The sequence below is a fragment of the Zosterops lateralis genome (assembly GCF_965231275.1).
Source record: "Zosterops lateralis genome assembly, chromosome: 3".
In the NCBI taxonomy this organism is placed as follows: domain Eukaryota; kingdom Metazoa; phylum Chordata; class Aves; order Passeriformes; family Zosteropidae; genus Zosterops; species Zosterops lateralis.
In genome coordinates, this window is record NC_139764.1 from 37136584 (window position 1) to 37151977 (window position 15394).

A 15394-nucleotide genomic window follows, 5' to 3' on the forward strand; every position below is an offset into this window, starting at 1 on the left:
AAGTACTTTATCAAATCTTCTGAAAGCTGGGATTTTTTGAATCAACCTTGAAAATTGGAACAGCTTCTACTACAAGTTTCCAGCTACTTTCTTTTCATATGTACTGTAAAATATGCTAATAGAAAGAAGAAGCAGCTGTAATCTGCTCATTCAATTGAATATTTCAGCCTGCATATATTTATTGTGTCATTGAACCCATATTTGCTGAAAGAATGTAGGTCCATGTACATTCCAGGCAGTCGGAAGTTATTTGTAGGTATACCATACTGGAACTTCTTATAATAGCACTTCCACCACGGAGTTAGGAGGAATTCCTGAGAGATAATACAGAGTTGATTTTTTGGGGTTTTTGTTTTTTCAGTCTCCAAAACAAAGAACAGTGTAGATACTGTAAAAGCTGAAAAGTTTGCAAATGTATTTAGGTTTATTTAATACAAGGAATGCAATGATGCTGGATGAAACACCACAGATGGGAAAGTCAGCATTTCCAAAAGTGGACATGCTGAAGGAAGTCACTGAGTCTAGCAAAAGACTCATGCTGTGTGATATCAGTGGAATCCATAAGATTCAGACTCATCTAGTGACAAAAGCAATGCCTTTCAGCAGCACTGACTTCATGTATACAAGATGAATACAATACTGTCTGTGGTTTTATCCATTGGAAATGTGGATTAATGGTGTCCTCTCTTCTGTCTTGATTTATATGTGAGTCAAGCCTATACTAATCACCAATATTTAAATACAAATTTTGAGAGAAAAAGAACCCTCTTAGATGTGTTCATCTGGAACACCACAAAGTGCAACACTTTGAAGCCTCTGAAAGAAATCAGAGATAGTTGGTTAATTCAGGAATAGCACACAAAGCCTGAGGGGCATTGTGGTAGTGGCTTTTTGAATTAGATGTGTAGAAGTATGAGATATTCTTTTCAAGGAGAATATAGAACCTGGGTTTTTAATTGCTATTTTTCACAGTGCTATTACATGTAAAGACATTGAAGCACTGTGCTACATTGAGAACACAAAGCTGAAACTTTAAACCACAATAAAAGACAAATTTAAACACTTGAACATGGGCTGAATACAAAAGTTCCTTACAAACGAGCTATAGTTTGGTTTGGCTCAGTCTTATTCAAAACCTAAGCCTGTCACATAACAAGCCTGGTCAAACACTAATTTAGGAGAGAGGAAGGACTCTCATTGAACAGTGACATAAGCAGTGAAATTTAGCAGCACTCAGACAGAAGAAAAACCCTTCAAAACTTTACACTACTGCACATTCAACTCACTCCCCAACACTCTTGTTTTAGGGTGTAAACCAAGATTTAGAGACCTCTTACTAGCTTTCTGTCCAAAAATAACTTTTCCTTGACTTTATATGCCGCAGCAGGGCTGGAGGGATTAATATTCTCAACTACACATCTGTTTAAAAACTTCTGTCCTCAGCCCATAAACGGTCACAACCTAGATCTCAATTCAAGTCCTTCTGAGGCCCTAACAACTGCTCCAAGCTTTGAATAGATATCCATCAATCCCATCATTTTAGCCATATAGATTGTGCATATAATCAGGTTAATCATTAGTCCTTAAAATAAAGATTGAAAAATGTCTTTCAAGGACTGGAGCTCTCATCTGCCCCGTGTTCCTTGGATATGCTCTAAGTAATGGAAACAAGTGAGTGAAATTTTCAACATCCTTTGAATAACTCTTCTCAGCTCTAAGCAGCAAGAGGAAAAAAAAAAAAAGTAGGACTATATATATACATAGCCATATGTATGCAAATAGAAAAGACATTTCCATATACTCCAAAACCTTGAAACACATCCAAACAAAGCTTACCCTTGCCAACGTCAAGGTTCCTTGTTTACACACACTGCAGCGGACCCTCAGTTTTCCAGGCTTCACAGCTTGGCAGAAATTTTTGCAAAAAACATAAAAACTGTTGTAACTTGCTGCACCTGTCAAGAGGAAAAATAAACAAACAGGAAACAACCACTTTTGATGTATACAGAAAATCAGCAACAAATTATCATGAAAGCTTTCTGTTTGACTTGATAAGTGGTAAGTTAAAATAATTTTGAAGACAGCTTTGCGATCATCTTTTCTTAGCTGGTCTAGTTCCTAACACCTTCCAGTAACTCCTGCTCCTTGATCATTAAGTACAGGTGAACTATAACTCCTTTAAAAATGCATCCAGAGCTTACCACTGATGAGCACCCATTGAAATCCTTAGCAAGTGATGTATGAGATTAACTACCCCAGCCCTCCATAATTTGCATCTCACTTCTAGTCTAAAATTGTCTAGCTGCAATTTTTATGAGGTTGAATTGCATGAAAATTTCTTCAGATGAATTTTAAAAGATGAGTTTGACTGATATCAGAAAAAGAAAACAAATATTTAATTAATCAAATTTACTTCTATTCATGGAAGACTGGAAGTCAGTTCTTCATTCTTGCTGGCAGCCTTATAACCTAGCAAAGTTTGCAAACTGCTGCCAAGATACTAGGCCAAGAAAATTTTCAAGAAAAATTAAATTAAAAGCATTCTGTTCTGTGAAACTGTGGAACAGATATGTGATATGCAGAGAATTGTGAAAGCCCAGGGCAATGCTAATGAATTTGATTTCACAGGCAATGCTGACCACCGTTTTGAGTGAGGCACTTTTTAGAATAGCTATGGCTATTCCTTACAAAATACTGGAATATCCCTGGCATGGTTTTAATCTAGACTGAACAGCTCCAAGTTCAGAGACTCAAGCTTATCATCAGAAGTTGAAATGAGACCAGAATAAAGTTTCAAACAAAAATTTCTCAAAAGCAAGAGGAGATTTGATCCATTAACAGTGGTGAACTTCAAAATCAGTAGCAATCCCTTAGAGATGAAAAGTTTTTCTCTGTCTTTCTCCCTATTCTCTTATTTCTCCCTGCATTCATCAGCAATGCATGTTTTATGTACATTTGAAACCTAAGTACATTACTACAGTAAATATTACCTGGAATAATATTTGTAAACATGGCTGACTTCCTCTATTTTTTACATGTCCTTCACACAGTAAAGGGTCAGACCCCAAGTTCTGCCAACGCAAAATGCCAATCTATTACATTTTATACCTATTCATGGCTGTTCTGATTTAAACATGCTCAAATATAACATAAATGTAACTCAAATGTAATTTAGTTTCCATAACTCAACCTCAGAGAACTGTGTCATCCAAAAAATTCTCTTTTCTAAGAAAATGTATACAGATGTTTACAAAATAGATGTACACTGTTGAAGGAAATTTTGTAAAAATTTTTCAAAAATATTAGCTACATAAGAGTATAATCACTGATGTATCCAAAACTAATTTTGGTCAACTGATCAATCAAGTGTTTTCACTATGCTTCCTTGGAAAGTATTACCCATCATGGCAGAACACAAAGTATTACAGAATTTAAATGGAATTCAGTTTTTGTGGAAAATTACATACACCATACATTCACACACATACTTTTTATATGAATAATTGCAACCCAAAAGGCTGAGAGCACGCTTCTCAAATCAGTCCAAAACACAGTTCTGGGATTAAAATACTTAAATTAAAGGGGAAAAGGCTTATGCTGAACTATTTAATATATGATACAATGCTGTGAAACTTAACCTGACACAGTCTTGGACATCTGGATATCCATTCACTTGTATTTTGCTGGAGGCTCTGATTACTGGAACTGAGAGCACATCTGGATTAGACTTGATTTGAGCTAAAATCCACATCAAAAATCTAAATTATGGTATTGCATATGAGAAGGAGGACACTTGCAAGTGACTTAATTTTACTTTTGGCAGTTCCTCTATGCATGATCAGCAGATCCACCAATAAGAGTAAAGGCAGTGCCTTTAGCACAATTCAAAGGGAATGTGCCATAACTTAAGAAAGCAACAATGCTATTGCTAGCAGAGGTCCACAATAAACAAGATGATTTCAGCCACTTATTCCTGACTTGGTCTCAACAGCAGGAAGTGAGACTAGATCCTGTTATCTATTCTTTTATCACCAGTCCTCTCCCATTGTTCCAATTTTGTATGAGGGCTGTCCAATGAGACAACTGAAACTGCTGCTTCTACTCACACTGATCCTGAGTAATTCTGTGGTGCCAGTGCCCACTCTCCTAGTTCAGTCTTATTGATCCCTGGCATGACTCTAATGAAACTCTTCCAGTTAAACAGAACCATCTTATTGACTACATGAGCCCTTACAGCATAAAATAATTTGTTAATTGGCTGATGCCTTTCCTGATCCAGTTCTCCACTCCCTGCTGTCTTGTGTCCCTGTCTCACATTTTATGCCAAGGATTAAAATTTATTTCAAGGATTAAAACACTTGAGGCAGAAATCATGCTCTCTGTCTGCTTTGTGTTCTAAGCTCATTCCATCTGGACCCAAAGATAAAATTATTTTATTGATAATAGTCTGCAAAATATTCACGGGATAGTATGGCATAAATCAGCATGACTGAATACTGCAGTAAAAAATAGTAGTCATAGGAGAGGCCTAAAATGAGACATATTGCTGATTTACTATAGAGAATAAATCTTATGCATTAGCTTGATATTTGCTCTGTGCAAAAATAGACTACATTAGCTCAATATTCATTTTTCTTAGCACTTTCAATTTTGTTTTCAGTTTTCATGAATATAAAAAGTCCCCCCAAACACATTCCCTGTGCACAAATTTGAAGCACAAGAAACAAATTTATAATATAATGGGTTGGAGCAGTTAAGCAGCACAGATCTATTCAGAGACACAAAATAACTTTAGAAATATCTGCTATAGCAAGGAAGCTGGAAAGGCACAATGTGACAAGAAGAATGCACTGATTTTAGAAGGAATGTGTTAAATGGAGATTTTCAGCAACACATTCACCATTTTATGCAGGTGTGTGGATCACATTCTCACAAAGTAAAGTTACATTATTAGGTGCATGTCCTGGGCACCATCACCAGGCAAAACAAAGACAATTAAAAATGCAAATGCTGCTAGTGGGCTTACAGTACAACACTGATGGCCAGCATTAAGCTCTTTTCTGACTTGTTCACTGACTGTATTAGCATGGCCCTTGGCTGAGACTGCATCCCCTTGGAACCCCTTTTCAAAGAGAACCTGAAAGACACAGGAACAAAAAAATCTGTCTTATGCAGAATACAACAGGCCTCACATTTCTGATCTGTGTCAGGACTGCCCTCTCACCCCAATGAGACACACTCCCTCTGTTCTACCTCTTCAAAGCTAATTTCCTCACAAATATCACATCACAAAAAAAAAAAAAGCGCCTTAAAACTGTTTTCTCCCTTTAGTATTTTATATAAAAAAGGAAAGTAGCTTTCTCTGATGTGTATCCCAGTTTTTTAAAACTGTCTCCTGTTTAGGTTTTTAAGCTCCTTAGGACCTGAATTACTTCCTTATTTCTGTGTTAATGATGACCATGCTGTGGGAGCTTTGTACATATTAGTGATAGCACAGACCAATTATTTTGATATGCATGACTAGCTAATGAGAAAACATTAGTCATAATGACTATAGACTTGATCCTGAAATCTCTAATCAGTCAAAACACCCATTATCATCTCTATGACTGTTAAAGTGAATAAAATCTAAGTAGGGATATTAGTAGCAAACCTACTGTTTTCATTTGAACTGCATTTTCATATAGATTATACTGATTACTGAGTCTTTGCTATAATCACCTATTTAAAACAGGACACAGCTACAGGAAATCTTTCAACAGCTTGAAAACTACATAAAGTTAGCATTGCTTCAGATTCCATTATATTTACATTTAGACTAGTTGTAATTTGTAAAATGTAGACTGACTGTCAGAGGCTACTGACTGTTAGACTACTGTAGCAATTTGCACTCACATAATGAAAAATATACAGTTAGAAAAGAAAGAAAAAAGTATTCTTCCAACTGTGTTCACTTTAAGGACTTTGTTTGATTCAACACAGTAGGAGGAAAAACATCTGAAATAAAAACCCAGAAGACTCAAAAAAAAAAAAAAAAAAACAACAAAAAAAAACAAAAAAAAAAACAAAAACAAAAACAAAAACAAAAAAAAAAACAAACCCAAAACAAACAAAAAAACCCCACCACACAACAACAACAACAAAAAACACCTGTAGGCTGCACTTCTGGACCAAAAAAAAAAAAAAAAAAGAGAAATTACTTATAAGATAGGATTCGCTTTGCAAAAATAAAATTGGTATATTTTGTCTTTAAACTTTTGTCCTTTAACTACTTTTCTTTGTCTGCAAAGATTTCACAGAGCACATAGTTTCCTCCCCAGACCTATGTATGTGGATGTACACATGTAAAAAACTTTTCTACCTGTTCTAGATTAAAACTATTCTTTATGATGCCTATCTAATGAGCATGGAAATGGTATTTATTTAACAGCTAGATTCATCTAAACTGGTTGTGATATAGTCTAGTGAGAAAAATTGAAGCTTTTATGGTTTGATTCAATTAATCCTAAAGTTTATATAAAAACATATAAACATGTCAGAAAAATTGTGTCTAAAAGGGTCTGCTTCTCTCTGTTGTGGGGATTTAGAACCACAAGGTGTGGTAGAAATATCTACTTTGCAATCTTCTGAAATTATGGAAGATGAACCCCACTCGGTGATGCCATGCAAAAGAACTAATGACTAAGACCTGAAGAATTCTGCACTGTGGATAATAATACGGAACAGAATAAACCTGAAGAAACTCAACAAACCAACCACAATTCTTGAGACTCAAATAGCACTTGCAGAATGTCTATGGATCTCAGGTAATTAAATATATGGAATATGCAGCTATTAAAAAAAAAAAAAAAAGAAATGGACTTGTCACTGTTATAAAAATTTAAGAAGAGTTGAAATTTCTCTGAAGAGAGTGTAATGCCTAAGAGGTGGCATATCAGAAGTTACTTGACAGTAAAGAAAATAGGCTACAGTTATCTTTCTAATGCCTTTTCAGTGAAAAATTTTGTGTGAGAAAAAAACAACCAGGAGACATCGATGAATTAAAAAACTGCTAAAAGCACAGCATTTGATCTATCTCAAATTAGTGGAATACAGGATACTACTATATCAGGCTTTCTCTTCCATTCATTATCATGAAAGAATCATCTGCTTCACTTTTCTGAGCCCCACTATCACTTACCTTCACTTTCTTTTCTATTTCACCCAAATCCTTCATTATCTTGTTACCCATCTAACTTCCGTAATTACCTTTTCCCTGTCTCATTCCCTTTCCTGACCTCTATATAAGCTTCACCTTTCTCTTACCTCTCACAATATATCTTTCTCTCGTTCAGCTTGCTCTTTTTGATTTTCAGACAAAGGAGCAAAATTCGACATTAATGCTCATGTTAACAATAAGGAGTGAAGGATTCAAAAAGATAAGAAAAAACAAAACAATTGTGATGATTCTGCCAGGTAGAAGAACATGGAATACAAAAGAAAAAAACGCTACAAACAAACTACAACCAAACAAACAAAAACACAAGCCCAAACCAAAAGAAAAGAAAAAAAAAAGAAAACCAAACCAAACCAAAAAACCACCAAACCAAAACAAAAAAACAACCCCAAAAAAACCCAGAAATGTCACAAAACTGCTGAAAGCTTGGCAAAAATACATGGGAGAAAAACAGTGACACAACAACAAAGTGTTCAAGACTTAAAAGTATCAAAAGGTCTTCCATAATATCTACTTGTGCATGATGAAACCAATATGCAGCAGTCATAATATTCCCCACAAAGCTGCTTTTTCCATCATTGAAGGGACCAAGTGTGACCTGTAGTGATGACAACTGGCCAGGCTGGTTTATTTGCAGCTGATGGCAGCAATTTATGAGTTTAAGCCTAAGCAAATGAGGGGAAGTAAAGGGGCTCCAAAAGTTTGCATGGGTCACACAGATCATGCAGCACAGGCTTTGGTAGAAGCAGTTGATCACAGTTTCAGCAAATACATTAAGAAATGTTTAAAAAGTAAACCAGTGGTCATCAAGAAAGTCCATAAGGACAAGGCTGGTCCCATGTCAGGCCAGAAAAACAAGAATATACAAGATATACATCCAGACCCAGCACACCTGAAAACATAGCCCAGGGATGCATCAAAAGAAACGACCTGAGCTTAAATGTAACTCTGGGCCAGTGGGCCCACTGAGGATGTGTGAGGTGAAAACCTCTGACAAGGCTTCCAGCAGCTCTTTCTCACACAGATCTTTTATTAAAAGTCTGACCCAAGGTTACATAACTGTGCATTTCACAACTGGCCTTTGACACCAGCAGCTAAACACCCAAGGAGGAAGGCAGGTTGAAGAAGTCAAAATAATGCCTATTCCTACTGAGTTGCTTCTCTGTATTAACTCCCTAATTACTTCCTATGCCCCAAAAAAATCCCACTCAAATCTCCCAAAAAAGCCTACTCAACTATTACAACTCAAGTAATTACAACTATGGAAGGATGGAAACCAGCAACAACATTCTTGCTGTTAGCTTTGTTACAGTCTGTCACCCTAATATATATGACATTCTGGAAAAGTTTGTTTTTCAGAGCACTCAAGGAATACGTAATGAGGTAGCAAGGATTAGAGAAGATTATTGATTTTTTCAAGGTTCTAAAACTTTATCCTTGGAAGTGGTCAAGGCTTTCTTGGATGGGGCTTTTACCAAAGTGTTCTGGTGGAAGGTGCTGCTGCCCATGGAAGGGGATTAGAATTAGATGATTTCTAAGGACCTTTCCAACCCAAATAATTCTATTATTCTATGATTAAAAAACCATTCTCAGCAGATTTTTATAGAAATTATACTGTTGCTGAATGAAATGTAAAATTCTCTTGTGTTCAAATACATAGTCAAAACACAGGAAATAAAATTAAAGAATGAATTATCAGTTTTCTCAGTACAAGTCTCAAAAGAAAATTGTTCCAGGATTTGAGTATTCACCACCAGAACAACAGAAATGAATAGCGAAGTGACAAAGTTTGCCAGTGAAATTATTTTTTTCAGGGTAGTAAAAATTAAGGCCACCCATAAAAAACACATTGAAGACTGGAAAATGCAGAGTGACTAACAGTAAAATGAAAAATTAAATTCATTGTAGATAAATGCAAGGTGGTATACATAGGAAAAATAATTTTGCCCCAACAGTGATGGTCTTGACTAGTTTTTATCACACAAAAACAGGATCTTGGGGCTATTATAACTAGGTCTATGAAAATGTCAGCTCAATGCTCAGTAGCACTCAAAAAAGTAAATTGAATGCTAGGAAGTATTAAGAGAGGGATATAGAAGGAAAAAAACCCCATCCAAACAAAAACTAACCAAGAAAAAAAACCAACAAACCCACCCCAGAAAACAATGTTGTATAAAAACTGTAAATATCCATTATGACCTCCAATTTCAGTAGCACATGCAATTCTATCTTTGCTTTGCATTCATAAACTCCACAGCTACATTTTTCACAGCACTGTCCATTAATGTACTAAATAACTTGTTAGTGCTTTTATTCTGACATTTCAGTTTGTCACAAAACATTGCACAATAACAGTGTACCACAGAAACTCTCTTTTCAAATGACCTGTGGTACTTTTATTCATTTCCAATGCCCTGCATGTCAGGCTCCTCACTCTGAAGTTCCTACAGACCTAGAATTTTAATGACAATTTACTTCTCTTAGAAAGGAAATAGAGATGGAAAATGATTCAGGAAAGGTGTATCTATAACTTAGTGGATACAACGTTTTTCAATACAGACAGGAAATACCACTACCAGCACTTTTAAAATTAAGCTATTTAGTTTCTGAAATGTGCTTTAAGTAACTCATTATTTCAGTAAAAGTAGTATTTTGAGAAAGTTCCTTGGCTGGTTTTACAAGTGAAAAGACACATATTGTCAATATTTCTCTTAAAGAGTTGTCCAGAAAAATGGAAAAGATTGAGTGAAAAAGGCACATTATCATGCTCTGTTATCTCAACATAATGCCATGGTCATTGCATCACTTTTACATAGTGCAATACCAGGAGTATATTGTAAAGAGTAGGAATGATTTTAAGAAAAAAGGTCAGCTTAGAATTTCACATACTCTGTTCTCATATGCTCTAAATTGAAATGTTGGATATGCAGCAACACCCTTTTGCATTTAGAAGACAGTTTAGAAAATACAAACCTAATTCAAGGGGTTTCTTTATCTCTTTAAACCATTAACTAAAAGGATTTGGGAAGAAGGGATGCAGTTTGTCCAGGCTATTAAAACCAGCCTAAGTATTTAAGCAATAGGCAGTAAACAGCAACTCTTTAGAGCAATTCAGTTGTGACACATACTATAAGCTAACTTCCTTCTGTAGAGGAAGGAAAACACAGAACAAAGTATTTCAGGAAAAGAAGTAAAGACAGACAAAGAGAAAGACAGAACGCACTCTAAGCTTAGAGCTTAAACCTCAAAACTCCTCTAGCTCTGCAATAACTAACAGAATTCCCCATCCACAGATTAGCTGAAAGGCAGCAAGATTCATCGCATTAAAGTTAAATGTGCAGAAAATAGAATCATAGTAATCCTCACTGACATGTTTACATGTACAGTCTGCTGAGCATCTATGTCTGTTATTTGATAAGAAGAATGGAAATAATAGTCTCAGACTTTAAAACAGTGATACCAACTAATCCTATCCTTGCAACTCTTACAGATGCCTCAATACATCTAAAAATTCCTCACAGCAAGGTGATGGTACCTATGATCTCTGCCAAGATACAGAATTCTACACAGGAAAGCTTTGAGCCTTAGCTCATGATCTTTTCCTATTGCACTTTGGGGAGATCCTTTGGGGGTGGCTCCAGCCAGATAAAACTGTTGGCTTGATCATCTTCATAAACAACAGGAAAACACACTTTATTATCCAGAAGGAATCAAATGGTTTCTCTATCAGAATGAATTAAGCTAATATTGAAGTTTCTAAATAGATACCTGTCACTTTAACTCTTATTTACCCCTTTTTCCTTTAATGCAAACCCATGATGAAGTAAGAATGAATGAATTTGTAGATCCTGTGAGCCCTCTCAGTAAGAGATATTATCAATATACATATGGTTCATTTACCAATATGTTATTTGATTCATCAGTTATTATATATTTTTTATACTATATGTACAGTGTTCTCAAATGTGACATCAGTATTAAATGTTCATTGCATTTTAGAGACTAGATTGCATAGCAATTCTCTGCTCAAGATTAATTTAAACCAAGTCCTGCTTTCATTCTTCAACCTGTCAGTTTAGGAACCCACCCTCTGCCCCACATGGCCTGTAGAGCCTCTACTCCTCACTGCCCCATGCACAGCACAGAGCTTTAGCAGCTCCTTGTTACCCTACTCCCAGTTAGTGTGACACCACACCAGAGGCTGCCAGCTGAACTCTCAGCTCTTCCCTGGGGTGCCAATCAACTAAACAAATTGATTTTGTAGAATGGTTTTGGTGAGGCTAAACAGAAATGCTTAAAGACTATTTTGTACATACAACTTGAGATGTACTTCATACCTGTTAATCTCTACAAAGATGTTCTCCTCCTGCCATTTCACATCAACCTAAGAAAGCTGATTAGTTGTTTTTCTTTCTACACAATGCTTTCCACAGTTTAACAAAGTTTAGAGCTGCTGGAGTGGTTCTCCTTTCTAGTGCTGAATTCCCAACTCACACTGTAAAGTAGAAGACACTCCTGCAGATTCTAGAGAGAAAAGATTTCATCCCAATCCCCAATGCCTCCCTACCTCCATCATCAGAAAGCATTTGATCTCTAGTTAATTCTCTTGAAGAATTATGATAATCTAGAAAACTATCAAGGTATTATATCTACATCTCCAGTACCTAATGCAGATTCCTATTCTACTATGTATCTGTGCAGGAGGTAATCAACCTTGCAGTTCTGCCCTATTTATAGTATATTTATAAGCCATTTAGCCAGAGAAAGAGACTCCAGAGGGGGCTACAGGAAACTAGGGATAGCAGAATGAAATATGAAAGAGATTGTGCAGAAAAGCAGAATGCTGGCTGTTTTCAGATATGGCAACGTTTCATGAAGATGTTTTATTTATCTACATATAAATATGTGATCAAACACAGATCTTAGTGCCTGGATAGCAGACATAAAATGTGTTTTTTTCACCTTTACACCGCTAGATTTAGTGCCCCTGAAAAATTTCTATTACAGATTAGGAAACAAAATGTTGAGGACTGGTAACATTTCTGTTTGAAACAGATCTTTTTGCATTTCTATCCTAAATACTTCACAATGGTTAGAGTTATAAAGAAGACATTGCTCAAGATGAGTCAAATATTAGCTCAGCTATGGACCTTGTTATGTTCCCAACAAGTCAAAAATTACTCTGAAAAATGCTTTGGGGTTTAGAAATCAGGATAAGATCATGTATAGTTATTCATCACATATTGGGTATGAAGAGGGATTAAAATGCAATATGCATAATCACTAATCTGAATCAAATCAGGAATTTAGATCTTAACCTTTCACAGCTGAAGAGAGTGGAGATTTTGCTATTTATTTCATTATTATTAGAATAAACACAACATTCTTTTGAAGAGAACTAAAATTTGCTTGGGAAAAGTCCCTGATAATGTTAATCATGACTTTCACCTAGCCATATCTCCAGCACTGACTTAATTTAAAATACTACTGGTGTTTGATTCAGCTACCTCAAAAATAGTTAGCAGATGCTACTTATTAGGGAAGAGTTGCAGTAGGAAAAAAATTCACTTGCCAAGTGATACACCTTTAAATCAGAAATCAACTGTTGTCAGCTAGAGTTTTCTTCCAGTAATACGTGCTGAGTATTTATTGTGTGACAAAGCTAAAGAGAAAACTGTGGTGAACAAAAAGAGGAACTGTGGCTACTGCTACTTTAGTTGGTCAAGTGAACTTTTGATCTTTTTTACAATTTTGGTTAAACCACTCTCATAGCAAAAAGGCAATAAGGTAATGTCAGCCAGCGCTGAAAACCAGGATACTTGGGCTTATGATAAAGTCCTTGACAAGTTGTGCAGTGTTGCAGGAAGCTGAACATCAATGAGTACAGTATATGATGAACAGGCTCAACTTGGAGCATGACATCCTTCTGTTCTTTCACCCTGCACCTGAAGACCCCATGTCCATATCCATATATTTATTTTTCTCTATTCCTGTCCTTTGACAGGTAAATGTCAAGACCCACAGATCTGATTGTTGCAGCAGCAGGGCATCATGAAAGCTTGGGAAGGGGCTGATGGTGCTTAGCAAACATGGTGGCTTTCAACGACACCTTGGAACTCAGCTCCAAGGTGCAGCTGCCACCTTTGATATATTTCAAGCTGTGTTTTGCTGAGTGAGGATAGTTAAAATATGAACATAACTACATTCCTATATATATCTATCTCAATCTCTACCACACGGGCTTGCATTTTGTTTGGGTTTGCAACATAGTTGCAGATACTCTACTCCAGAAACGGAGAAAATATTACAGGTAGACAGACTGTCAAAACTTAATCTGAAGAATTTATCTGCAAATATCTGTTATAGCAGCACTTGATTGTAACTGCTAATATATTAATCATATATAACAGAAAATATATTATATACTCAGAGAATTTGTCATATTGTCAAGATAAGACCTAAGGCTGAATACTCACAGACATGTCAACAGTACAGATAGGCTTGTAAGATACAGTTTCAGGTGTATCAGTGCATATAAAGTAGCACTTGAAAATTATATTTTGAATCTTAAGATTGATGATTAAATAGGAACTTCCCAATCCTGGACACCCCTAAAAAGAAAATAGTGGTTCTGAGACAGTAGTTGCACAAAAAATTGGTGCCACAGCACATGTGATTTAGCTAAGAAACATTCTAGCACATGACTTGAGCACAGACTATGATTCCTCATTTTGAGTGCTAAAAGCTCATAACAGAGATCATGTAGTGCAAGCACTAAGCTGCACAGTTCCTCTTAAATGAACTTTAGGCATTCTTAGAATGTCATGGGACAAAGCCCTGGAGGAAGAGGGGAACAAGAAAACTGGTTAATATTCAAGGACCGCCTCTTCCAAGATTAGGAGTGATGCATCCCAACACAGAGGAAGTCAAGAGGCCTGCATGGATGAATATGGAACACTTGGACAAAGTGAAACACAAAACAGAAACAAGGACAGCCTTAGAGGAATACACAGGGATCAGGTCAGGACAGCTAAAGCCCTGATATGATCAAATGTGTTCAGGAACATCAAGGACAACAAGAAAAGCTTCTATAGGTAGGTCACTGAGAAAAGGAAGACTAGGAAAAATGTGGGCCTGCTCAAAAAAGAAACAGGAGAACTGGTTACCCAGGACATGGAGAAGACTGAGATACTCAGTACCTTTTTTTCTCTCAGTCTTTACCAGTAAATGCTCCAGACACACCACCCAAGTGGCAGAAGGCAAAGGTAGAATGAAGAAACGTCCAGGTGGAGACCAGTGACAAGTGGTGTTCCTCATGGGTCACCTTGTTGGCGACATGGACAATGGTGCAGGGCCGTGGTGAAGTCAAGACACTGGAGGGAAGGGATCCCATGGGCTACACAAACCTCTTGATGTTCAACAAGGCCAAGTGCAAGGTCCTGCATGTGAGTCAGAGCAATCCTAAGCACAATCACAGGCCGGGCATTGGTTGAGGAGAACAGCTTGAGAGCAGCCCTGAGAAGGACTTGAGGGCATTGGTGGATGAGAAGATGACTTGCAGCATGTGCTCACAGCTCAGAAAGCCACCTCTATCCTGGGCTGAATCAAGAGAATTGTGGCCAGCAGGGCCAGGGAGGTGATCCTCCCCCTGTACTCTCATGGAGTCATGTATCCAGTTCTGGGACAGATGTGTTGGAGTAGATCCAGAAGGCCAAGGAGATGATCAGAGGTCTGATCACCTCTCCTGTAAAGATAAGCTGAGAGAGTTGAGGTTGTTTCGCCCAGAGACGGGAAGGCTCTTCAAGCCCTTATAGCAGCATTCCCACACCTAAAGGGGATTACAACAACCTGGGGAGGGAGTTTTTGCAAGGGCATAAAGTGGTAGAACAGGGGAGAATGGCTGTAAAATATCAGAGGGTAGGTTTAGGTTAAATATAAGACAGTTCTTTACTGTGTAGGTGGTGAGCCACTGGAACAAATTGCCCAGAGGGGTTGTGGATGCTCCAGCCCTGGCAGGTTGGATGGGCTTTGAGCAACCTGGTCTAGTGAAAGGTGTCCATGGCAGAGAGGCTGGAACTAGATGATATTTAAGGTCCCTTCCAACTCAAACCATTCTTGATTCTATGATTTTTACTTGTGCTCATAATTGGACTTGTCCTTTCTTGTGATTCAAGAAAG

General features: G+C 37.0%; 1 protein-coding gene across 3 annotated transcripts in view; it reads right to left on the minus strand.

The window, feature by feature from the left end:
* PRKN (parkin RBR E3 ubiquitin protein ligase) overlaps nucleotides 1–15394 on the minus strand; it is a gene marked incomplete at its 5' end in the record, with an annotated part of 673262 nt that overhangs the window by 436954 nt on the left and 220914 nt on the right. For all 3 annotated transcript variants that reach the window (XM_083857571.1, XM_083857570.1, XM_083857572.1), the window contains one exon: nucleotides 1837–1955. In XM_083857571.1, the coding sequence (XP_083713697.1) occupies nucleotides 1837–1955 (119 nt within the window). The remainder of the gene's footprint in view (nucleotides 1–1836; nucleotides 1956–15394) is intronic.